Source organism: Macrobrachium nipponense, chromosome 7 (genome assembly GCF_015104395.2).
Source record: "Macrobrachium nipponense isolate FS-2020 chromosome 7, ASM1510439v2, whole genome shotgun sequence".
Taxonomy (NCBI): Eukaryota; Metazoa; Arthropoda; class Malacostraca; order Decapoda; family Palaemonidae; genus Macrobrachium; species Macrobrachium nipponense.
The window spans coordinates 49,998,455-50,025,864 of NC_061109.1; the positions used below are offsets into that span (position 1 = coordinate 49,998,455).

Here is a 27,410-nt window from a genome sequence, read left to right on the forward strand (position 1 = left end):
AAACATTTGAAAAATCGACACATCGATCGCTAAATTTGCACTCTTTTTAACTCGATATTTTCGGAAGAGCGGCAGACGGCGGCATACAAGAACGAACTTGAAAAAAAACATCGTAGTCGATAACTTGAAGGGGAGTTTCAAAAGCTGCCTTTTTATCATATTTCTGCACAGAAATAAAAATACCCTATTCGTAATACATTTTCATACACATTTTAAACATAAAAGCATAAACATTTATAAAATCGACACATCGATCGCTAATTTGCACTTTTTTTAAATCGATATTTTCGGAAGAGCGGCAGGCGGCGGCTTACAAGAAAGAACATGAAAAAATATCGTATTTGATAACGTGAAGGGCAGTTTCAAAAGCTGCCTTTGTATCATATTTCTGTACAGAAATAAAAATGCCTTTCACGTAATACATTTTCATATACATTATAAACAAAAGCATGAACATTTATGAATCGACACATCCATAGCTAAATTTGCACTTATGTAACTCGATATTTTCGGCATAGAACAGCGTCAGAGGCATATATTTTACCCTAATACCTACGTAATAACTCTCCATAAAATTTGTTAATATAATTTGCATAACCTTTATGGTCTGAACGGCATTTCTACAAATGTATGAACTCGTTAGACAACGGCGCGGCGCTGTTAACTGAAATTTGTGCCGTAAAGATACCTTTAAAATGCCTTATTTTTTTAATGAATATTTTTGACGAGCGCCGTAAAACCGATTCGCCGTTGAGTGATTGTGCCGTTAACCGCGGGCCGCCTGTACTAACTTCATTAATATATTATGGCTTTTGTGAAATAAACTAATCTGAAAAATATTCCCACTTTTCACTTTTATAACTTCACACACTCATATTTTCATCTTGGTGGATGGATGATGAGTGAGAGAGAGAGAGCAATAACATCTGTGAATAGAGCCTTCTTGTGAAGAACTGAGAGAAGTTGGTCATGTTATGCAGTGATATGATTTATCTACCAATCAGTGAATAGTATAATATTCCCCTTGTCAAACCTTCCCAAATCAGTATTCATGTGCATGTGTAGTACTGAAGTTAAACTCTCCATTAAAACATGAAAACAGTGGGTTTCCATTATTGATACATTAGTCCCAGCTTTTATGATTGAGATGCTTTCCATTACCACCAGCTGTACTGGAAAAAAGAGAATGTCAGTCGTAACTTTTAATGGTAAAAAACAAGCGGCTCTCCATGTGAAGGCAAGCCACCCAGTATCCCTATAGTAACCTGTCATCTTTTGGGGAGAATACATACAATGAAATACCATCTAAACATACTGTAAACTAAAACAATAAAAAAATATAAAGTACCAGCCATAGTCCACGATTACCTAATTACCGTGCAGAACAGCAGCTGGCCCAACAAATACAACCATACTGTAGTCTCTTGATTCTACTTCAATTTTAATAACACATGTTTTCTAATTCCTGGAGTAATGGAGCATTTTATTTTAGTTATATATACAGTAATTATATTGTCCTTGCTATCCTGCCAATTACAAATAAAGATTTTATCTCGGGTAAGAAAATCTATTTAATGAGAAAGTAAGATTGTATCTTGTTATATCAATTGAATTAAAGTAGTGCATAGTGGGGACTTTTTATTAAGAATTTCAAAGAGTATTCTAACTGTTACTATTTAATTGTAGTGTCTGGGTTATTTTTTATCAAGCTTTCACAATGGAATTACTAATAGGCATTTTACTTTCCACTGCTCAGAAATTTACTTCTTCTTCTAGGTGGATTGGGTTCACATTTATGAAGAACTTTCTGAACCACCGGTACTTACCCCTAAAGGACTTCGTTTATCAGTAAAGCAAGAAAAAAAAAGAGTACTGGGGGTATTTGGTGGAGGTGACAACTCGAAAGTAATTCACTTGAATGATCCAGACCAGGCAAAAGTAAGTTTCCAACAGGATTTACAAAAGAGGCCAAATCCAACCAGTGTACTTCCTAGTAGTTCCTTTAGAAATGTAACTAGTACTACCTTGCATGATTCTCGACAACTAGCTAGTAGAAATACTGGTTCAGTACAATATCCAAGTAAATCTGCAGAGCCAGGATTGAGAACTACAGGAACTAGCAGATTTGGTCAACAGAAGGGTATCTTACGGGTTTTGGGTGCCATTGGTTCTAGTGTTACCCAGGCTGGACGAGGTGTTGGGCAAGGAATATCTAATATTTTTTCTCCCAATATATTACCTGGTAGGGCCAATAATTCTGCTCCCTGGCAAGGAATTACCCCTCTTCCTGAATCAAAAACAAGTACTATCCCATCTTCATGCAAGAGACAGGAGGGAATTATAATCCTGTATTTAAAAGTTCCTATTAATGATCCTACAGTGCAGGTATTTGATAAGCAGAATTATGTTTAATGTATTGTTTGCTTGTTTGTTGCTTGTTGCTTTTTATTCTTTTAATTCTATGTATTATTCTATTGCTGCTGCTTTTATGAATCAGCTTGCAAGTAAAACAGATAATGGCGTGTATTTGGAAATGAAGTTTGATGAATGATGTTTAATACAAAATAAGCATGATATGTAATTTTGCAAAGGTTTCCTAAGGTAGCTGGAACTACTAGACATTGAAAGATGACTACTCGTACTCACAGTGTAGCACATTTGACATGACTTTTGATTATGTGTTGTACAGTTGGCTTTATGAACTTTGGCACACATCATGGCAAGCTACTGAGTATCTGGCAATTCCACAATGTTTTTTCTTATAATATTGTTGCTTAATTAACATCATTATGTTATTTAATAAAGATGCTTTATGTCACTTGTTTGCAACTTTGTCTCACAAACAGCTATGCCAGTAGCTTCTTGTTTGTTTATCACAGATATTAACAAGATATGTTTTGGAGTTAGATTTCTCTGTAGATATCCTGTGACGTTACTGAAATTCATGAAGCCAACCATATTAAAAAATTTTAGTGGAGATTTCTATATTATCAAGTTCTGCCATTCCACAGGATCATAAAAAAAAGGAAGGTATCCAAAATTAGCCTTCATTCAGTGTAAAATTCCAGACAACTTTTAAAGCCATCAGGATACATTAGAACCATCAGTAGGAAGGAATGCCTGTCATTCTTTTGTATACACCTTGTGTAACTACTAGAATGATGGGATTAGGAGAGTGGCACTTATTTGTTATTGACATGTCTCATAGAAAAATGAAAAACTGTAATAATAAAGTTTGTTTCTAGTTGAATCCATTGGTCATAATTAGCTAAAATGAAAAATTTTAAATCAATTTGTATTTTTCATAACTAACAAACCTGAGGTCTTAACATTAGTTAGAGGTGGGCCTTTGTATGTTAAGACCTCAGGTTAGTTAGTTATGTATATTACAAATTGATAAAAAATTTGTCATTTGTTCATATACGAAACAAACCCTCAGTCTTAACATAAGCACAGACTTACTTTTGGTGGGAGGTAAATACTAATAACCAACTGGAGGTTTGCCACCCTTGGTCAGTTTTCTGAATAACAGTATTCTAAGAAACAACTGACCAGTATTTCAGAATCTAAGATATATGTGAATATCATAGATTCCGACTTCTGGGATTCTATACAATGTCATAGTTCATTGCATATGAGGAAGATAAGAATGTATCTGTTCTACTACCAAACCAACGTATTTACTTATGTAGGTTTGTTATCATTCCTGTCCCCTTTGCTAAAGAGAGGTATGTCTTGCTACTGATAGGCATCATACACTGATGATAACTCTAACAGTATGGCTACTTCTCTCACCAGTATCTTGTCCGTTCCGGCCTATGACAGTACTCTCTGCTTACTGCCCATAAGTAAAGAAGAAAAAGAAAATTGAAAAGGAAAGAGACATTCTCATCCATTTCACTTTCATACCCTCATCTTAGACAAGATACTAACTGACCTGCCAGGGGTGCTGGATAAGTTACACAATTTGTTGAGCAGCCACCAAAGGATCCATTGAACATGTGTCCAAGGACCTATGGGCAACATCCTTTATGTAAACGGAATTGAAAAAATGGTTTGACATAACTTTGAACCAATTCTCAAAATATTATGAACAGACACCGTCTTAATTGCCCAATATGAGTTCATTCTTTTAACGTCATGGTTTCTTGCCTTCCTGGCGTCATCAGACTCTTGTTTCTGTTGAATACGGTTCTTTGGCACTACTTTCCTGTCTCGGCCTGAACCAACAAAAAAAGTCTTCGTCCAACCAGCATATCGAATAAGCATGCTACTTCCTGACAGAACTTCACAATGAAGTGTCCAATGAACTGTGGGTAATCTTCTTTATTTAGAAGAACGTGAAAGTGGTTTGACACAGCCATGAATCAACATTTCCCATCATTTGCACAGGTATGTTCATAAATGTCAGAAAGGAACATATTCCTCTGATGACATGTACTTCTGTATGCCTCAAATTGGTAACAGACTTGACAATGAGGAGTAGGCTTGCCTGGAGTAGGCTTGCCTCATAGCCTCAAATAATAAATACATGGAAATTTCTGATTGCTCTTCCTTGGCTTGGCTTGTGCTCACCTAACATCTACCACATTTACATTCTAGGTGATGGGCTCCTTTAAATAACCAAGGAGTACTTTTGACAAGTCAAGGCAGACACTCTTGAAGGTCGTTAAAAACAAACCCCACGCTGTAATGAACACTTAAAAAACAGAGGCAGATCTGTCATCATGACCCATGAGATAGTGGTTTTTTACCATGACTTCTGGGGCAAACTGGAAAAACTATTGGTCCCAACTACTGTTGAATTTACATAAAAAACCTGGTTATGGGGTACTCTCACTTTACCAAGGTCAGCGGGAAAAACATTTTCCCAAAGTCAGTTTCGTGTAACCTGACTGACGCATGGACTCTTTATTACTCCAGTGAGACTAATCAATTACAAAGTATGTTCTCACGTAGTAGGTCCGAGTTTCTTATGTGAACAACCCAGCTCAAAGCTTTTGAACCACAAAGATTACCTAGTGTGAAGTGATGTTAATATTCCAGATAACCTAATCACCAGTCAGATCTGTATCCCCATACGGGTAAAAAACAGAAAGACTTTCCTCTGTTCTGAAGACAGATCCACAAGATCTTTATCCTCGAACAGAAACTCTTGATTGGAGAGAACCTCCTTTTATAACAGCAATCACAGGAAACGGCTTATTTTGTATATATGGGACAAAGAACCCTTGAGTTGTCTTACATCTGAGTTGTGGGTCTACCCACAAACTCTTGAGATCTCTTAGTCTGAAAACAGGTACTGGACAAAATCCAGACCTGAGATAACAATTCTACTGATTGGTGGTATCTCTCCTCATGAACCTGGCAGAGAAGGTTGTGTTAAGATGAAACCTTATCGTCCACACATTTTGGGTCAAACTCAAATATTGGAACCCATTCCTCTGTTTAGGATATGTTGGAACAGTGTTACGGACTCTTGGATATCTCAGAGACAATGTTACAGCCTCTGAGGGAGGTCCGCTTCAGGTTCGATATGAAATAATAAAAAAAGAATATATCAACACAAACAGCTGAAACTGGGGATATGAATATAGAAAGAAACACTAACACAACAAAGGTTTATTTACAAGCTTACTAACAAAGGTAAATGCAGAATGGTATCTCCTATTTACATAAACAGATAGAATCTTACACTGCGTGAAATGGGGGAAACAGTGAGGTAATAAGAATACTTGCTAAACAGTTTGGCACTTCGAAGAGGTGGCTTCATAAAAGTAGATCGGCGATAGCAGATGTCCTCTTGACTCCGTATTGCAGAAACTAATCTTCTTGTAAGGCAGGAATTCTCCCCTTTTATTCTCCGAAGTCTACTCAACGTAGAGACAACTCGGCCGTCCACACCGGAAGACGACTAGACCAATATACAACCAACTCTCGAACAACTTCTTTTGATTGATATTTCGTCGGTTCCTTTTTCTCGTATCTCACGGAAGATCTCTGCTGCTGCTGATCTCTCACTGATAATCTAATCTGTGGCTCTCTGTGACTAACTGGTGATCTCTTTTTTACGATCTCTCTCTCTCTCTTACGATCACTGCTTTCCAAAGTTCGTTCGTCGTGTTTATACAGCACTCTGGGGGCGGAGCCTACGGTGAACGTCACCGACTCCAGGGATTTCTAGAACTTCTTAGATGAATCTAGACGAGGTATTGCATCAGAAATCGCAGCGTTTCTCACGTAACGACGAGATCCACAACACTTCTGCCGATTCTGGAACAACCACAAACATAGGCGCCTCCAACAGTGGCGCGAAAACCTCCTTGCTGCCGAACTTCTCGAAAATGCGTTCTCCTTTCCTTTATCTTTCTTTGCTATGAAGCAATTACCATCACACGCCCCCCCCAAAAGAGAAAAAAAATGAAATCAAATGATTTTATTTTTTTTTCTAAAAAGAAGCAAAAATTAAACAGCGGGGAAACAATTCTGCATAAAGCTTCAATCCAGTCAAACACGCACACTTCCCCACTCACACACTTTCTCGTGCGATAACAGAAAACGGTTATTAGGCTACTCATTCAGAGAAATATCTCTAGAGGCTACTGCTATAACATTATCCTTCTCTCTTACTATTTCCATTTTCTGAACTCTGATTAAAACATATAAATACTAAAACACCTATTGTGTTTGGCTCAAAACTAATCTCACTCAGTAACACTGTTACACAGGGTGGAGGCCACGGCACGGGGCGTTGTTTATAATTCTGAAGCAAAATTACGTTGTTCCGACACGGCATACAAACCTTCGGTCCTTTTACAATAGGAAGGTACTGGTGGCAGCTGGATAGGTCGTAAGCTTTCGAACAAGGGGTTCGGTAGTTAACTGCTTGTCCAACAGGCGCGCGCGCGACTGGGAGGTAAACAAATCACTTTTGCTTTCGGCCTGCTGGCGTGTAGACGTGTATCATCGCTCTCTGCCCGCTTCATCGTCGTTGCTTTCGCATGGTTGTGTTTTTCTTTTTCTATTTATCTAGTGAAACTGAATTGTAAGTACAATCATTTCATATTTATTTCCATTGAATTCAATTGTGAATTAAAGGATCTTGGTTTCTCCACGCCCTCCGATTACCCGAGTGCCGGGACTGAAGGGCGTAAGTGCGGGAATTCATTTTTCCCAGAAATGATCCTCGTATTGTGTATGCTCGGTGCCAAGGGCGGGAGAGCGCTCGCTCCGAGCTTATATTTTGGTTGGAAATGTGTAGATGAAAATCGTAAGTAAGTGCCCTTTTCATTTATATTTTTTTTGACCTGTATGCTCGTTGCCGAGCGAATGCGCTCGGCACAAAAACTTATTCTGTATGGAAGTGGAATCGCAAGTACAGTATTCTTTTTCATTTTCATATATTTATTTTGATTGTAGCAATACTCATTTTGGATCAGTTTCCGCTCTTACCCGGAAATTGATCCTTTCCCCTTTTTATTTGAATGAAGTGAAATCGCAAGTGCAGTTCTTTTTCATTTTCATATTTTATTGAGATTGCATTATTTACTTGGATCAATGTTTCCGCTATTTCCCTGGAATTGTTCCTTCCCCTTTTTATTTTGTATGAAGTGAAATCGCAAGCGCAGTATTCTTTTTCATTTTTCATATATATTTTGATTGCATCAATTCATTATGGATCAAGGTTTCCGTTCATAATCGGGAATGGATCCTTATACCCTTGCGCTCGGTACCGAGGGCGCAAATGCGCTCGCTCCGAGCCCTTATTCATTGTGAAGTGAATCGTAATGCAAGATTCTTTTTCATGTTATTCCTTCTATTATTGATTGCATCAATATTTATTTTGGTTCAAGTTCCGCTCAGTCAGGGAATTGATCCTTATGCCCTTGCATTCGGTGCCGAGGGCACGATTGCTCTCGGGCTCTTATTATTATTGTTGGGTACATGGGTGCTGTGTGGGGGTGGGGAACGAGAATCCCCCCCCCCCCCCCCCCCCCCACGCGCTCAGCTCCCACAGATGGCCCTTCCCCTTCGGGGGGGAGGTTATCTGGGTTCTTCTCTTCGCCCGATCCGTTGAGCGCGGGGGAGGGCGCTCGGTGCCCGATGTACAATTGTATTCGGGGTCTTCCGCTCGTTCGGTGTGGGGCTCACCCCCCCGTGCGAGGGGACTTCCCCCCCACTAATCACTACTACTGTTATTTCCGCAGGTGCTATTGCCACGAGGGTGGACCTTGGTGAGGTATGGGCGTCCTTCGATTTGCAGGGCGTGCCCAGTGTCCAGGGGCGGCGGTTCTATGTCTGGGCCTGCTGCGGTCACCCATGGAGTGGTGACCACGACAACGATATCGACTCCAGGTGACGACGTCCCTCCTCACCTGGTGTACTCGCCTCACGTGGTAACAGTCTTGCCTACAGCCGCTGTGAAGTGCCGTTCGCCGTACCGAGAGGGGGGCGTGCCGCCGCCGCTCGTGGTTGCCGCGCTGCCGCGACCACACTTCCGCTGCCCTAGAGCTCGCCCCTGGACCTGCCGCCGGTACCAGGATGTTGCTGGCTGCTGCTCCACCTCCTGTGTTTCCGGTGCTGCCTGCCGTACCTGCCGATTCTGTACTGACTGTCCATGCAGTTGCTGCGCTGGCTGTCCCTGCCGTTGCTGCGCTGGCTGTCCCTTCCGATGCTGTGCTGGCTGTGCCTGCTGTTCCTGAGATGCCCATACCTGCTGACGTCGTCCCTGTTCGTGGTGGTACTACCCCAGACTTTGGTCTGTCTGTACAGGTGCGTCCGGGCCCTGTGGCTTCGGCTACAGCAGCCCCGGCTCCGCCCTGGATGGCAGATCTTACGTCTGTCCTGAGGAAGCTGACGAAGAAGAGGAGGAACGTCGCCTTCATCTTCTTCATCGTCGTCGGCTGCCGCCTCTTCCCCTTCGACTTCTAAGGCTTCACAGCCGAGGAAGAAGAAGGTTGCCTCCTCCCTCCTAAGAAGTCTCCCTCGGGAGCTTCTCTGGACCCGTCTCACCTCGGTGGGACGGGAGGGTTCCTTCCGCTGGTCCTCCTGCTCCTTCGGGAGCGGGGCCCGTCTCTTCTTCCGCAAGGAAGAAGACTACAGGGACCAGAGGGGTACCGGCTAACACCGGTACTTCCTCGCCTGGTGTCAGTGGTTCTGCCACTGCATCAGGGCAGTGGTTCTGCCACTGCATCAGGTCTGGTGAGAGTCGCGTGAGCGGCTGTCACCAGTCTTCCGCTCTTTGCCGTGAACCTGACGCTGAGCGGGCTCAGAGGTCTGGTTCCTGGCTGCACGGTCGCTGGTAGGTGACCGTACACTCGGTACCTCCCGCGAACGAGAGGCACCGAGTGTACGGTCACCTACCAGCGACCGTGCAGCCAGGAACCAGACCTCTGAGCCCGCTCAGCGTCAGGTTCACGGCACAGAGCGGAAGACTGGTGACAGCCGCTCACGCGACTCTCACCAGACCAGCTCTCGCTCTCGCGGCGACCAGCTGGCTACCCGGGATGACGTGACGGTCCACGACCGGCCACGGGCTGAGGCTGGGAAGAGGTCCCCCCATTCGCCGGTGCCAGCCACGGCTGGAACCAGCGACGTGACGTGCCGTGAGGACAAGCACCGGTCTCACTGTGACAGTGGAGCCTGCAGGTCGCCTGACCGTCGCTCTCACAGAGAGCGATCGGGTACGGCAACCAGCACCAGCTCTTCTGACACTCGAGATCGGGGCCGCTGTGCTCAGTCCAGCCGTTCTCCACAGAGAGACGGTTCGACCAGGCCTGCAGCTCGATCGCCACCGCGGGTTGACGATCGCCTGCAGCCCTCGAAGCCTGCTGGTTCTGCCAGCGAGCGAGGAGGGAGCGTCAGGTCTGCCTCTCCCGTACCTTCAACCTCCTCGGGTTACACCGGGAGGAGCGAGGTATTGAGGAGTGATCGTGAGGGGTGCGCCCCTCATGATCCCACCACGACGCCCTACGTGCCAGGCACGGTTCTTGGACCGGCCAGGACGTATGCGCAAGTGGATGGAGAAGACCGAGAGGGCTGTCGCTGTTCCCCCTTCTTAGGAGGAAGGTTCTCGGAATATGCTCTTGTTCGAAGGGCTTAACGGTCCTACTCTGCAAGATGCTGTGACTTCCGAGATCCAGAGGAACTTTGCCGAGGTTATGGCGCTGATTCGTCAGCACAACGACCTCGGGGAAGGATCGCCGCTCCCACCAGCAGAGCCACGTCTCGGCTCGAGTCGTTTTGGGGCCCGAGAGGGAACCCAAATCGACGGTGGGTCTGCCGCGACTGTGTTGAACCAGGTAGTCTCGCGTCTCCGGACAAGAAGGCTCTCTCAGTTCTGGCCGGTCGAACAAGCTACTTCACCTCCTCTACTGCGATAGAGGTGTTTCTACGTGTCTTCGGACACCGTATTTGAATACCCCTTCGGTCCTCCTGAGAGGTTTCGACCTCGACGAGGACTGGAATGAGTCGGAGGACGGTATCGGCTCTCTCCTGTCAGGTGTCGATCAGCCCCACCCAGACGACGTTCACAGTGGCGGCAGACCCTTACCTACAGTATGAGTTCGTAACCCTCCTCGGGAAAACGTTTTCTCCTGACGATACGTTTTCCCAGGCTCTGAGAGGCCATCGCCGTAAGGCGATGGCTGCTCCTTTTCTTCTCCAACTGCTAGTTCTGCTGGGAAGGCGAGCCAGTATCCAATTCCTCCCCCATTCCCTCTCTCCTTACGGCTACGAGGGAAAGGGGAGGGATCCTACAGAGATTTCTCTGAAAGATCCCACGTTAGGGGCCGTGCTACCGGGGGGACCTTCGGGTCCTACCTGAACGTAACCCGCCCCGGTCGTTGAGGAGGGATCCTGCCCCTTTCTCGATTTCTACGGGAATCGAGAGGACCACCAGCCGATATCGTTTGACGAATTCGGTGGGGGTTTCGCAGAGTGCTTAGAATTCTACGGAATTTCTAGCGCACTTAGAGTGTTCGAGTTTTTTACGATCTCCAAACACTTAGGCGAGACCACAGTCCAAAGTGAGCGAGAATCCCCGATAATTGTTACACGATAATCGGGAACCTCGCTTATGCTCGAATTCCTGTAATTTCTAGCATTTGGAAGAAGACTGCTGCTGAAAGAAGAGTATCTCACAGTAGACGATTAACCTGGAATAGAGAAGAGCGGACGGGAACTTCCAGTTTGGCTTGAACTATCGTCTTCGGTATTCTGTTCACCATTGAAGCTTTCCTTTAGGAAAGACTTCTCCTTCACTCTCTTTGACTAGAGAACGAAGGCGGTCGATCTCCAATCCTTATTCTCATTCCTCGAGGGGAAAAGAATTTAGGATGGAGGTCGTGGTACAGAACCTACAAATATACTACGTATATTACCCTCGCGACATGATTCTTTTAACAGTTGAATTGTCCGGGGGGTAGGCGCATACCGTAGTTAACTCTACGGTTTGTGACCGAGACTAATTGTATCTTAATTGAACTGCAACTCGGGGTTGCCTGCAACCTCCCAGCAGTTATCAGTTTCGATTTTAGATACTTGGTATTGTCACGACAACACCAAATCAGCTTTTGTATTTACCGAAAACCGTTTCGTTTAAATATAATTGCTCGAGCGTATTCTTTATGCTCGATGGTTCTAGCCGAACGCATTCCTTCGTGGAAGGGATTAACTGGCAACTCAGGATGACGAGTCATCGAGAGCTGCTGCGTATTGAACTGCCTGATAGCAGCTCAGTATCAGCTAGGTCTCCGAGATGCACGGTCGGTTACGTCTCTCTCTCCCCTGGTTTGATTGACTACCGAACCGTATCTCTACCCAACAATCATGGACTTAGGTCTCTGATTAACGGGGATTCTCGCAATAATGAAGGACCATCTACTGCTGTGACGCTCGATTTCATCGCCTTCGACATTGCGAGAATTTTCAACAGATATCTCTTGGACTCTTCCATCTTTCTGTTTACCGCACGGTAACAGAAGTCTGTACTAGTCTCCCGCTGCATCGCACCGCGATAATGCGAATGATTTTTGCAGACATCTGAGTTTGGTCTTCAAATATCTCCTTTATTCGTAGGTGTGCAATTATTCATTGTCGCCCCGAATTAAACAGATGTGTCAGAAGACATGCGCCTACTCTCCGACCTGACAGCTCTACCTTCCAAATGTTCAGCCCATGAGAAGCAGTTCTTCAGGCAGTATTTCCCTGTGTCTTCATTACTGAAAAGCGCTCCGCTTTTATTGCAACTACGATCCTCACCGGACAGCAATGAATAGCGGTTAGCGTTCTCAGTCTTTGTAGCACAGGTTCAGAATCTTGAGAATCCTTCTCTCGGTTCAGCTGTGAAGACGTAGGTTGCATTTTCTGTACACCTTCGTCTTCAACGACACATAGTGTTGTTTCTCCTTAGCTGAGAATCAACTATACTATGAGATATCTTGCCATCAGGGACCTTGGTCTCTAGAAGGCAATTGACTTTCGCCTGTTGGGCACATGCCTTAAGAGAATCATCACCTCGCCTTCTGGCATCGGTGACGAACAAATTATTTGTTTAGTCTCTTGGCATAACCCTTTTAAGGCGAAGGTCACGTGACTTGCTCGGGTGCTTGGACAACTTGCCTCCTACCGAAGTAACCGAACGCAGTCAGTCGGCAGCTGTCATAGCGCCCAAGTCAGTTACGAACTTCGCTGTGGACTTAGTTCGGTTGTTCCATAACAGTCTTTTCTTCGTCCTAACGGCTTGTCACAGTACCCATACCATCGACACCCACCATTGAGTGTCGGTGTCCTATCCACTACCGAGAAGAAGAACTTCACTGCATGGGGATAGGAGAATGTGAGACACTTCGCTGCAGATGGATAGACCAGTATGGGTACAGGACATCACCGAAGTCGAGAAGAGGGATAGGTCATACGACCATTCCCTTCTTTTCCTCTGAGGTAATTGCATGACTTTTCCTGCGAAGTCAAGCACCCAGGGGATGGGGATTCGTGACGCTCGATTTCGTACCGACTTCGTAGCGAAGACTCGGAACCCTTCGGTTCCTGACGATCGGTTAGAGTCCTTCACAATCCCCTCCCTAATGGACTTCACCGCCTTCGATGCGAAGGAGATGCTGCTTTGTCCTGTGAAAGCGCGACCGCGCTTTCTGAAGAAACTCGACATCCCAGGCTGAGTGTTGAAGACTCTTCGTCAGCACCAAGATGACCTAGAAGTACACTCCCTCGAGTTACACAAGAACTTCTCCGTGGCGCAGGTACTGAAGGCAGGGGTCTGGTACAACCAGACCACTGGCACCTCCTTCTACCTTTTGGATATTGCCCACAGGTCCTTGGATCGTTTTTCCTTGGGACCCTTGGTGGTGCTGCTCAACACGTTGTGTAGCTAACCCAGACCCTAGCAGGCTGAACAGCATCGAGTCCTGGTGTGACTGTAAGAATAGATAAGTGAATGAGAGAGTGACTGGCTTCTCTTCCTATCTTTTTCTCCCCCTCTACCAGTGGGTGGGTAGAGGGATACGGTCATCACCTTGCTGGATAAGGACGAGGTGCAGGTGAGCTACTCGACAGAGCCCCATCCTATCCCTTTCACTAGGGATGGGAGCGAATATTCCACCACCTTCCTCCTACAAGGGGGAGGAAGTGGATGCCAACAAGAGACAAACCATAACTTTATGTTGCCTCTTGCAAATAGGAACTTGTTCTTGTTTGCTGGTACGAAGAGATACGCTTGCCTCTCTATTAGTACTTGGTCCAGAGGTCTGACCATTGATCGGTGCACACCCCGATCAATCGGACAGAGGTTTGGATCCCTCCCTCGCTCTTACGACCAGGGAGGCATTCCAAGGTTGGGCGAACACCAGTCTGTTCACAAAGACTCAGATTCCTCCCACCAAGAAGTGAGTCTTCCTATTGTAAAAGGACCGAAGGTTTGTATGCCGTGTCGGAACAAATGACAATTTGTCCAAAATTGCATTTTTCCTAACTATACAAACCTGAGGTCCTTTTACACATAGTCCCACCTCATGCCACCCCTCACTCTGCAGTTTTTCCTTGGGCCAAAAGCAAAAGTGATTTGTTTACCTCCCAGTCGCGCGCGCGCGCCTGTCGGACAAGCAGTTAACTACCGAACCCCTTGTTCGAAAGCTTACGACCTATCCAGCTGCCGCTAGTACCTTCCTATTGTAAAAGGACCTCAGTTTTGTATAGTTAGGAAAAATGCAATTTTGGACAAATTGTCATTTTACTGACTTTGCTCTACTCTTACCCACATTAATTCTATGATATATATTTCCCCTCTTCTCTAAAATTGAAAAAGGTCCGTCGAAATTATGAGATAAAGAGGAACCTTCTTTCTGGACTAGTACTAAAACTTTATCTCTTTCACACAAACTTCTCTCTTTTGCTCGAAGATGAGGGTTTCCTTCAGTTTCCCCTTTACTTCCGTTCGGGTTTTCTTTCGCTAATTGCCAAGCGCTTCCGTTCTCCTCCGCAAGCTGCCAAACATCTCTTAGATTGTTTTTATAATAATCAAGATTAGTTATGCAATCATCTCTACCCTTACTTCTAGACAAAGTTCCAAACATATTCATAAAAAATTTTTCAAAAGATTCGCCTACTGAAGGAATATTACACAACTGAACTCTGGAAATTACTTGATTTGGTTTCTCGGCAATTTGATATTCATGACAGTTTAAAGCAAATCTCTTAAACACACATCATTTTTCATCTTAGGCCAAAAGTATGCCCTACTAATACACTTGAAAGTTTTATTTACTCCCAAATGTCCTTGCTCATCATGTGTTAACTTCAAAATTAATTCATGAAGCTTCCTAGAAACTACAAATTTTCCTGTGATTCCCCTTTCACTACCTGGCTTAGGACAAACATGACACAAAACTTCGTCCTTAACACAAAAAGTTTCCTTACACACATTGAGATCATCATCCAGCACAGATTCAAAAATTCGGGTTAGTGTCTCATCCTCTTTCTGCAACTTGACTAGCTCATCCTTATCCAAAACGTTAGAGCCTAATTCATCACCGTAACTAGTACTAGATACTGGCACATTTACTACGTTACTCTCGACAGCTACGCCTTCCCCTTGGCTATCACTGTCAACTTCGATAGAGTCCGGTCTATCAACCTCGCTACCTCTATCACACTCGTTCGAATCCACGAACTCACTCACGTACAAATCCACGAACTCACACTCGTTCGAATCCACGAACTTACACTCGTTCGAATCCACGAACTTACACTCGTTCGAATCCACGAACTTATTATCACCGTAGTCTACGTCTGTATCTAAACCCGACCTAGTTACTACCATTTCAGGCACTGGAATATTCTTCACAACAGGATTCACATTCTTGGATAAAGCTAAGTCATTACCGACAATAATGTTAACGCCTTCAACGGGCAAACTGTCCACAACTGCAAGTTTTACTTCTCCTGACACTACCTGACTTTCTAAATTCAACTTCAACAAAGGACAAAGAACACACGTGTTAGGAAATCCACCTAACATAACTTTTCTGGGCTCAGCTCGTGTCGCTTGCGCGAAATATCCTTTAATCTATTATTTCTAGGGTAAATGTACTAACACATACCAGAGAATAAATAAAATAAAGAAAAAGGTCAGTATGACTGACTCGCTCACCCTCTAGGAGGGTGTCGGTATGAACACTAGGCGAGTGAGACCACTACCACGAGCCAAATGCCAATAGAAATCTCCCACTACAAAACCCTCCAAGAGGGGAGCCGTCCCACAGAGGGAGCAGCTCGTACTACTACTACACCATCCCATGCTTGCGACTGCTGCGCCTCTAGTGGCCTTCCTTTTTCGTTAGCTCGCACGATCACAAGTGCTATTTTTCTCTCTGTGTATTTTGTGCCCGTTTCCTTCGGAATTTTTTTCGATAATGGAGCGTGCAGCTATTGCAGCAGCTAAGTTAAGTACTACCAGTATTTACGGTTAGCGAGTTTTTTCCGTCCCCGAGACGGTATTTGCCGTTTTTAGGTATAGATACGTTCTCGGGGGCTGGAAGCATGGCAGCATGGTCCTGCCGCATGTTGGGTTCGTTCTTGGTCTCCCATACCTAGAACATCCCTTATTATTTTACGCTCTATTTTGATTATCCGCGTTATTACGTCTACTCAAGTTGTTATACATGTATGTATTTCACCTTATGTAGGCTTTTTTCTATCCAGACCCTAGTCCAGGTTCTTAGTATCGGCCCCAATGACTAGCTTTGGAGTGGTAGGACTTGCCTTCGGGCTAGTCGCACACTCCTGGATTTTTTTCTCCTGCTATTTTGACTTCTTTCTTTCATTTTTATTATATATTATATTTTTATGTTTTGTTATTGTTAGGTTAGTTGGCGTCTGGCTTAGCCTAGGTCCTGGCTCGTAGAGCCTAGTCTACCGTTGATCAGTTCGGTCGCTTCCTCATAGCTTCTCTCTGATCAGTTGGTTTTCGCCCTATGGGCCTATATGCTACCACCGCTTTTTCAGTTCTGGTTGCTTCCCGATAGCTTCTCTCTGATCAGTTGGTTGGCCTAGGCCTTGGTTTACCGTATCTTAGTTTACGCCTCGTGGTCACTACGTGATCACGAGTCAGCCAGGCGCCTGCCTCAGTCCCCCTTCCCCCTTCTCCCGCTCTCCCATAGAGTCGGGCGTGGGGGTGGGTCGGTCTGTCCTTGCTCGCCCAGCATGCCCGAGCCTGCCTCCCCCTTCCCCTCCACCGGAGGGGCCTGGGAGTCCGACAGTCCCTGACTGGTTCCGACCTCTCCGCTTCTCGGCTCGGCCGGTGGTACGTTGTGGGGGGCTCTGGCCTTCCACCCCTCCGTTACTTCCTTGTCGCTCCGGGTTAGCGCGAGTCTGTATGTCATCTCGCCCTTCCCTCCTTACTAGAGCTCCTCCCTATCGGAGTCCTGATATCCAGCGGAAGGGTATAGTCCACCATAGTTGGACCGGAGCATACAATAGGTCTTTACTAACCGTACCGTATTGCTGAGTTACTACACTCCGCTTCACTGGACCTAGTCCGGTTACTTGCATGTAGGAGTTTAAGTTATCTTTAAGTTTATCTTAAGTTTCTTAAACCATCCCCACCCCTCCCTTAGTATTTACCGGATCTCTCCGGGATTATAGCCTATTCAGGCAATGCAGGGAGGGGTTATGCCCAATTTTTTTTTCCGAGCTCCGCTACGTAACGGAGTTCTTTTGTCCTTAGTCTGTAAGTGTTACCCCTTTAAGATACTCATGTGTCTTCCCACTTACAGGCCACAACTGTGAGCATCCGGGATGTTCCGCTACACTTCAGGACCCCTGTGGACACGAAGTTTGCCGGTCCCATGCTCCATGCGCGACTCCAGCACGGGGACATCCAGGTCTGGTACCATGAGACGTGTACCATATGTTACGATCTGGTGAGCCAGCTTTTGGAAGGCGTAAGTAACCATCTCCGCATGCCGCTCCGCTTCTTTTAGTTCTTAAGTTTTCATCATTACTTTAACTTAAGGCATCTAGTTTAAGTTATATCCTAAGTTTTAGTTTTAAGTGGTTCTTAAATCTAAAATATATCCTCTCTTACAGGCTCCGGCAGTAAGAGATACGGCATTGGCTACCTGCGGGCCTGGGTCGGAGGTTTTGGCAAGAACGCCGCCAAGGGTCAGCCCTACATACTGGAGAAGCGTTTAGCTTTGTTAATCTTCCCCGGAGGCAAGGCGACTGGGTACGTCGACCCGGGGTAGAGGCGGACCCCTCTATTGCCTTTATCCAACAACAGCTGGCGGCCTCCTTGACTGAACAAGACCAGGATATCTCCACGGATGTCGCAACCCTGGATATAAATGTTGAACCTATGGTAGGTATAGACGACCTGTTGGTCGAGGTAAGTAATGCAGGTACCCAAGGGTCCCCCTTGGGAGTGACTGTTTCTTCTACCTGCAACTTCACCATCCTTCCCAGGCTTTACCGGTGATGAGTTATATACTCCTCCAGAGGCTTCGGTTAGGCCTAAGATCAAGTCTAAGCATATGACCTTGACTAAGACGTCATCGTCCTCGAAGAAGACGTCCTCGTCTTCTTCTTCGCGTAAGTCTCCGGCTCGTAATCCGGCCAAGACAGGTCTAAAGGGTCTAGCTCCGGCTCAAAGTCCTCAAAGAGTAAGCCTAAGGAGAAATCCCGCACCCCGGCAGTATCACCAGTTCCACTACCTTTGGTGCCTATTCAGAGTCTCCCCTCCACTCCTCGCAGCGCTCCGGCTCTGGACACCAATGCTGGCCTGTTGCAACAGGTGGGCGACTTGGTAGGCTCCCTTAAGACGAGTATGGAACATATGATATCTCGCCTGTCGGATAGGATAACTTCTCAGGATACTATTATAGCCGGCCTAGAGAAGCCCCTCTTGCCTCTCCCTCAACCTCTAACACTAGTGGATCTCAGCTTCCCCGTATGACTCGCTGCCCCTTTTCTCCCTGCACAATCTTGGAGAGTAGCGTCATATGCCCCTTCCCTTCCAAGATGGTCTCATCTCCGTACCGGAGTTTGGAACTCGAAGAATAGAGGACTTCGAGTTACCCGGAAGGCCTACAGCCTCCCTTCATAGGCTACGCTAGGCTCACGCCTTCGGCTATGGTTAGAGATGACAGGGTACCAAAGGAGACCGTCCTCTATTCTCGGGACCAGGCCCAACGAGAATGGCTTAGATGTCTAGACGACATGGACTGTTCGAATACCAAGATCCAACCATTCAAAAGTCCCTTTACCATTTTCACGATGGACGAAGGTACCCCGCTCCCTTTCCTTACCAAGATAGCGAGGTCGACCATCTCAGCAGCTCAGAAAGGGGAACCCATGCCTCAGCTGAAAGAAAGCAGACCCCACTTCTCCGTTGCTCCCGTCAATTGGAGAATTATGGGAGGACTTGCCTAACACTTTCACAGCTGGCAAACTCAAACCTGACTGTGCTATGGAGCAGTTTGGTGAAAAGCTGCCCAGGCTCCCTGATAGTCTTATTCAAGCGGAGTGTTTGACTCGAAAACACGACTAGCCAGGTCAATCAACCTGATGGCTATGTCTGAGGTAGCAACCATGGCTTATGGTTCAGAACCAATTTTTAAGCTTATGACCAAAGCACCCTGACTCAAACGGTGCAGTCAGGACATGTTCGAGTTTGCCACTGCTAGAACAAATTGCAGAAAGCATGTATTGCTAGAGGCAACCATTCGGCATGAACCGAATAGGTTACTTTCTTCTAATATCTGGGGCGCAGATCTCTTCCCAGAGGCTATGGTAAAGGAAGTACAAGCAGAGGCTACGAGGTTGAACCAAAGCCTTAAGGACCGTTGGGGTCTTACGGCTAGGAGAAGGCAAGACTTGACACCAAAAAGGTAAGGGGACAAATGGAAGCCTAGACGTTTCCAAACCTTACCAAAAGAAGCAGCCGCGCTTCCCTCAACAAGTTCCTACAGTGCCGTTAGTGCAGACAGCTCAGCCCTCCACGTCTAAAGGTCAATCACAGCCTATTTATGTGATATCCCCTCAGCCTCAACCCTCCACCTCATACGCCATCTCTCCAGCTTACAATCCAGCCTTCGAGAGTCAAGCTTCTCAGAAGTATGACCGCTCGAACAAGGGAGGCAGAAGGTAAGCGGTCCTTTCGTGGGAGAGGATCGGGAGGCCCCTTCAATAGGGGAAAGCACTTCAGAGGAGGTCGAGGGGGTTACCAGAACAATGAGGAACTTCAGGTAGGAGGGAGGCTGTTTCACTTTCGCCACCGGTGGAACTTCAGCCAGTGGGCTCAGAGCATAGTGTCAAAAGGCTGGGTTGGAGCTGGTTGACGAACCCACCTCCAGCCAGACCTTTCCGTCAACTTCCTTCCAAGGAATTGACAGAGTACGCAGAGGACCTCCTTCAGAAAGGAGCTATAGTCAAAGTCAAGAGATTAAAATTTCAAGGTCGCTTGTTCAGCGTCCCAAAGAAAGGCTCAAACAAAAGAAGGGTAATCTTAGACTTGTCCCGCTTAAACTTAGCCATCCGCTGCGACAAGTTCAAGATGCTCACGATCTCACAGGTGCGGACCTTACTTCCCCGTGGGGCCGTCACCACCTCTATCGATCTTACAGACGCCTACTATCATATCCCTATTGCAAGACACTTCCGTCCGTTTCTGGGATTCAAGATAGGAGACCAGACGTTCTCCTTCAAGGTAGTCCCGTTCGGGCTCAACGTGGCACCCAGGGTGTTCACGAAGCTAGCGGAAGTAGTAGTGCAACAGCTCAGAGCTCAAGGGATTATGGTAGTAGCGTATCTCGACGATTGGTTGATCTGGGCCCCATCAGTCGAAGAATGCCAACAAGGCCACACTGAAAGTGATCCAATTCCTAGAATATCTAGGATTCAAGATAAACAGATCCAAGTCCAGACTCACCCCAGAGTCAAACTTTCAGTGGTAGGCATTCAATGGAATCTATCCTCACACACTCTGTCGATTCCATCCACCAAAAGGAAAGAAATAGCGAAGTCAGTCAAGCAATTTCTAAGTCACAAACTAGCATCGAGGAGAGCTCAGGAAAGAATCCTCGGCTCTCTCCAGTTTGCTTCAGTAACGAACATCTTAATGAAAGCCAAACTGAAAGATCTAACCAGGATCTGGCGCTCTCGAGCAAATGTCAGGTCCAGGGACAAGCTATCCTCAGTACCTCTGATTCTAAAGAACCGGCTTCGGCCGTGGGCAAAAGTCAAGAATCTGTCCAGTGTCAGTCCCTCTTCAGTTCCCTCCACCAGGGATTACCATCCACACAGACGCGTCCTTAAGCGGCTGGGGATGGGTACTCCCAGGTCAAAAAGGTGCAAGGAATTTGGTCACCCCAGTTCCGTCAGTTCCATATAAACGTACTGGAGGCAATGGCAGTCTTCTTGACTCTGAAAAGATTACCTCCACCAGGTACTCCCACATAAAGCTAGTCTTGGACAGCGCAGTGGTAGTACATTGCATAAACAGAGGAGGCTCCAAGTCACGTCATCTAAATCACGTCATGATAGCCATCTTCTCCCTGGCAGACAAATTCATTGGCATCTTTCCTCCACCCACATAGCTTTGGAGTAGAAACGTCATAGCAGACGCCCTATCCCGATCAGTACCCCTAGAGTCGGAATGGTCTCTAGACGAGAGTTCGTTCCAATGGATCCTTCAAAGAGTCCCAGGGCTACAGGTGGATCTCTTCGCATCACAAGCGAACCACAAACTACCGTGTTATGTAGCCCCCAACCTGGACCCTCTGGCTTACGCCACGGACGCCCTGGCTCTGGACTGGAACAACTGGGAGAAGATTTACGTCTTCCCTCCAGTGAATCTCCTTATGAAGGTCTTAGACAAAACTCAGGACATTCAGGGGTCAAGTGGCTCTAGTAGCCCCAGACTGGCCGAAGAGCAATTGGTACCCCCTGATCTGGAACTGGGTCTTCGTCCCACTTCGGATCCCAGTCCCAAGCTCTCCCAGTCAGTACAAACGAAGACTGTGTTCGCTTCCTCAGGGATTCTCAAAACCCTAACTTTATGGATTTCATGAAGTTTGCGGCAAAAAGAGATGCGAATATTGACCCTCAGAATATTCTTTTCCTGGAATCCGATAAAAGGGATTCAACTTTGAGGCAGTATGATGCTGCCGTCAAAAAGTTAGCAATCTTCCTGAGAGAAGTCAGACTATCAGAATCATGACAGTTAATTCTGCTATATCCTTTTTCAGATCTTTATTTGAAAAGGGTTTAGCAGCTAGCACGATTACGACAAACAAGTCAGCATTGAAAAAGATATTTCAATTTGGATTTAACATAGACTTGACAGATACCTATTTCTCGTCTATTCCTAAAGCATGTGCTAGACTTAGGCCCTCTGTCAGGCCTACGTCAGTTTCATGGTTCTTAAACGATGTTCTAAAACTGGTTCCGAAACGATAATGACACATGCTCGTTTATGATGCTCCTAAGAAAAACTCTGTTTTTATTAAGCCTAGCTTCAGGAGCAAGAATTTCAGAACTGTCGGCTTTATCCAGAGATCCGGATCATATTCAATTCCTTCCCACGGGGGAAGTGCTACTTTCTCCGGAACGTAGCTTTTAGCAAAGAATGAAGATCCTTTGATGAGGTGGGAACCTTGGAAGGTACTACCCCTTCCACAAGATGTTTCCCTTTGTCCGGTTTCAACCTTACGAGCCTTTCTATCCAGGACCTCCTCTTCCTCATCGGGGCCCCTCTTTAGGAGGGAAAAGGTGGTACTTTATCCACTAAAGGCATCAGGCAACAAATCCTGTACTTTATCAAACAAGCCAATCCTGACTCCTTTCCAAAAGCACATGATGTCAGGGCAGTAGCCACCTCAATTAATTACTTCCAACATATGAATTTTGCTGATTTTAAAGAAGTATACCGGATGGAAATCGCCGACAGTGTTCAAACGTCACTACCTTAAGTCCTTGGAAGCTCTGAAATTCCCAGCAGTAGCAGCGGGTAACATAGTTTCCCCTGACTCTAGCTAGATTATAGTAGAAGATTCAGTCCTCCTTTCTACCTGCCTCACCCAACAGTTCGTCTATTCCTGCCTTGTTCATTAACATTTACCTTGGTGTCTTAGCTGCTTTATGATTGTATAAGTGCCCCTTTTGTCTGGTTAGGGACACTCACATCTGATTACCATACTGATCTGATAGATGTTATCCCCTTATTTTATGCTAGGGGATACATCATAATGCAATGGTTACGGGTTTTGTATATTAAGTCATATACATTCCTAAGATATTTATTTTATCATTGATCAAATATTTTATGTAAATTATACTAATTGCTATTTCTATTTTTGATACATGTTTGTTACCACAGAAGTTTATTGTGATAGGTAATCATTGTACCTATCTGTATATATGTAAATTACCTTATATTATTAACATAATTAGATTTAAGGGTAATTTAAGCATAATTCTGATTTTGCTTTACTGTGTACTTGTATCTTTTTAGCAATTATATTCATTCTTTTATTTTGTATCTTTCTTTTGAGACCTATTTTGTTTTATTATATTTTATTTTACTTTGTTTACAATCTTGTGCTGTTTCTCTGGTACGATTTCGCGCAAGCGACACGAGCTGAGCCCAGAAAAAGGATTTTGACGTAAGGAAAAATCTATTTCTGGGCGATTGGCTCGTCGCCAGCGAAATACCCCCCCTACCCATCCCTTCGCTCAAGATTGTCTGCTAACTTCAGGATGGCAACTAGAGGCGCAGCAGTCGCAAGCATGGGATGGTGTAGTAGTAGTACGAGCTGCTCCCTCTGTGGGACGGCTCCCCTCTTGGAGGGTTTTGTAGTGGGAGATTTCTATTGGCATTTGGCTCGTGGTAGTGGTCTCACTCGCCTAGTGTTCATACCGACACCCTCCTAGAGGGTGAGCGAGTCAGTCATACTGACCTTTTTCTTTATTTTATTTATTCTCTTGGTTATGTTTTGTTAGTACATTTACCCTAGAAATAATAGATTAAAGGATATTTCGCTGCGACACGAGCCAATCGCCCAGAAATAGATTTTTCCTTACGTCAAAATCCTTTTCTCTTCCATACTGATTTCTGCACCGGCGGCACACACTCTCTTCGAATCAGTGAGACAGCGGCCCCTGTTTCTCGAAGCAAGACTACTTCTCTCGAATCTACTCCTCCAAGAGAAGTAAAAAACGCCTTCCGACAGAAAATTCAACCAAAAAACTTTCCTAGTTTCTCTCATCACATCATCCCTACTTGACGGAAGGTTAACTAGCGATACTGGTTTTCTTACCGTCCTTTCCTTTCTGCTGCACAATTTCTCACTAAATGCCCTTTCCCATTACATCGGAAACAAGTTAATTCTGAGCCACTATATGCCATTCTACTCTTACAAACCTTAGACGTATGACCAGGTTTTCCGCATGTATAACAGGAATAGTCACTTCTACTCGCATTGCTATTACTAGGACTGAAACCTTGACTGCTTTGTACTCTACCAGACGAAGGATCATTTCGTTTCTTACTAACACTCAAATTATGAGTTAGACTATATTCCGGCAGCTAGGCCTAGTTGCTCCTGCAAAAGATACTTCTCGCCTATCCTCTATATAAAGTTTAATCTCAGGGGACACGTTATCTTTGAAGTTTTCTAACAACACTTAAGTTCTTCAAACTATCAAAATCATCAACCTTAGCAGAAGTTAACCAATCAAAAAACAGCCTTCCTAACTTCTTACCGTATTCTACATACGTAATATTTTCATTCTTACCGTATTCTACATACGTAATATTTTCATCCTTTCTCAAATTTCTAAATTTCTTACGGTACGCCTCCGGTACTAACCTATACGCGCTAAGAACGGTGTCTTTCACGATATCGTAATTATCACATTCCTCCTTAGACATGCAACTATACACAGTAAGTGCCCTACCACTCAAAACTGACTGCAAATATAAAGTCCACGTTTCTTTAGGAGAACCTACTCGTTCCATTAACTTCTCAAAACACATGAAATATGTCGTAACATCTTCTTCATCGAACTTTGGTACTAATTTCAACACTGCACTCATACCTAACCTATCAGTTTCGTTTCCGTTCTCACCTGACCGACTGTTACGAGTACTTTCCCTTAACCGAGCAATTTACTCATGCATACGTTCTTTCTCTTTCTTCCTGCTGCATTAACACATTGTCTCTCTCTTGCTGCATTTTCATTACTTCTCTCTCTCTCTCTCATACTTTTCTCTTTCTTTCTTTTCAACATACTCACGGAGATCATTCCCCTCTAGACCTAGTAGCTTGCCTAACTCAATAAACTCTTTCACCATCTCTCTCATTCTGATTCTTTCTATATTCTCCCTGTTTCAAACTGTTATGGTGTTGATATCCTGGCAAGGTCGCCACAAATGTTACGGACTCTTAGATATCTCAGAGACAATGTTTACGGACTCTTAGATATCTCAGAGACAATGTTTACGGACTCTTAGATATCTCAGAGACAATGTTACGGCCTCTGAGGGAGGTCCGCTTCAGGTTCGATATAAAATAATAAAAAAAAAAATATAACACAAACAGCTGAAACTGGGGATATGAATATAGAAAGAAACACTAACACAACAAAGGTTTATTTACAAGCTTACTAACAAAGGTAAATGCAGAATGGTATCTCCTATTTACATAAACAGATAGAATCTTACTCTGCATGAACTGGGGGAAACAGTGAGGTAATAAGAATACTTGCTAAACAGTTTGGCACTTCGAAGAGGTGGCTTCATAAAAGTAGATCGGCGATAGCGGATGTCCTCTTGACTCCGTATTGCAGAAACTAATCTTCTTGTAAAGCAGGAATTCTCCCCTTTTCTTCTCTGAAGTCTACTCAACGTAGAGACAACTCGGCCGTCCACACCGGAAGACGACTAGACCAATATCCAACCAACTCTCGAACAACTTCTTTTGATTGATACTTCGTCGGTTCCTTTTTCTCGTATCTCACGGAAGATCTCTGCTGCTGCTGATCTCTCACTGATAATCTAATCTGTGGCTCTCTGTGACTAACTGGTGATCTCTCTTTTACGATCTCTCTCTCTCTCTCTTACGATCACTGCTTTCCAAAGTTCGTTCGTCGTATTTATACAGCACTCTGGGGGCGGAGCCTACGGCGAACGTCACAGACTCCAGGGATTTCTAGAACTTCTTAGATGAATCTAGACGAGGTATTGCATCAGAAATCGCAGGGTTTCTCACGTAACGACGAGATCCACAACACTCCTGCCGATTCTGGAACAACCACGAACATAGGCGCCTCCAACAGTGGCGCGAAAACCTCCTTGCTGCCAAACTTCTCGAAAATGCGTTCTCCTTTCCTTTATCTTTCTTTGCTATGAAGCAATTACCATCACAAACAGGTAGAACAGAGGACCTGCATAACCTCCCAGTTGTTCCCAGTATCCCAAATAGAATCCTCCGCCTGGTCAAAGAGCGAGAACCATGTAGTATAGAGGTCTTACATAGGTGTTCAAGTAAGTGGATGATATTATAGAAAAACCCATAAGGATGTCCTATGATAATACATTTTACTCGGACCCATCCTACTTACCCTACTGTCAAAGGAATTACACTGTTAACAGAGACATGCTCACTCTGTCAAAGGAATATTCCTTTCCCACAGGAAAAACATCCTATGCGGTGATCTGTTATAATGTACTGACATATGTTCACTATGTTACTTTCCAAAGGAGAAAACCTTATGTTGCTAGAAACCACCATGGTGTCGTTCCTGAGCAACATAGTTCAGAACTGTACTCAACCTAATCTAACTCAGTCTCCAACCCTTGAAGAATGGGAAATTCCCAACCTTCCTTTTGCAGAAGTTCACACCTCATTCCCCCATGAGCCGGAAACTTTCCAGAAGACCTATTCGTATTGTCTCCACTGTCAAGTGGGTGACTGCTGCCACCTGGCATAAGTGTACTTGACTTAAGTAAATAGTCACCAAGATAGTTTCCTTTGCAGAAGGTTGCTTTTGTTGTGCTCATTACTAATTATTTTTTCTTTTTTTTAATTACTATTAGTATTTTTTTGTAAATAATAAATAGGTATGAACTTGGCTTTTTTTAAGTGCTGTTCCATCATTGGTAATAATTGGGTATTGTCTGTTGTTCATATTTCAGACCACAATATTTGAATGAATTTTGCAGGAAAACATTTTAATTACTCAAATGGGCTATAGGTGACTTTATGGCAACACTGACACTTCAGCTCAGTGATATGCGGCAGGCTAAGTCTGCTATGAAATTCATGGGGGAAGGTGCGATCTCCCAGTCCCATTACATCTTGTTTATATTTGTCTTTAAATATACTCAGGGATTGTTTAGTTCATATCTTTTAGATATTATGTGAGCTGTAATTGTAATTTCTCAAAAGTAAAAAAAAATATCAGAGAGAACAGCATCTTCTTCTTCTTCCCAGCTTATTCCCATTTTTATATGGGGTCGCCGTTTCGGATGAGCAGTTTCCATCTATTTCTATCCTGCGCTTCTGCCTCATCAATTCCCTTCTCATGTAAGTCTCCTCTCACACAGTCCTTCCATCTCTTTCTTGGTCTCCCTCTTCTTCTTCTTCCTTGCACCTCCACCCCCATAGTATGTCTCCCAGCGTGGTCCTCATCTCTCCTCAACAGGTGTCCATACCATCTCAGCCTCCCCTCCTGCACTTTCTTTGATACTTCACCACCTTAGTTGACCCCCTTCTGTAGTCATTTCTGATCCTATCCTCTCTTGTCACCCCAGACATCCACCTAAGCATTCTCATTTCTGCCACATCCATCTTCTTCTGCTCTGTTTTTCTCATGCTTGCTGTTTCCGTACCATACAG

General features: G+C 44.8%; 1 protein-coding gene across 1 annotated transcript in view; it reads left to right on the plus strand.

Moving 5' to 3' along the window:
* Positions 1 to 27,410, plus strand: part of LOC135216964 (intermembrane lipid transfer protein Vps13-like) — an 840,085-nt gene that overhangs the window by 772,526 nt on the left and 40,149 nt on the right. The window contains 1 exon segment of the mRNA XM_064252490.1: positions 1,777 to 1,938. Coding sequence (XP_064108560.1) covers positions 1,777 to 1,938 — 162 coding nt within the window.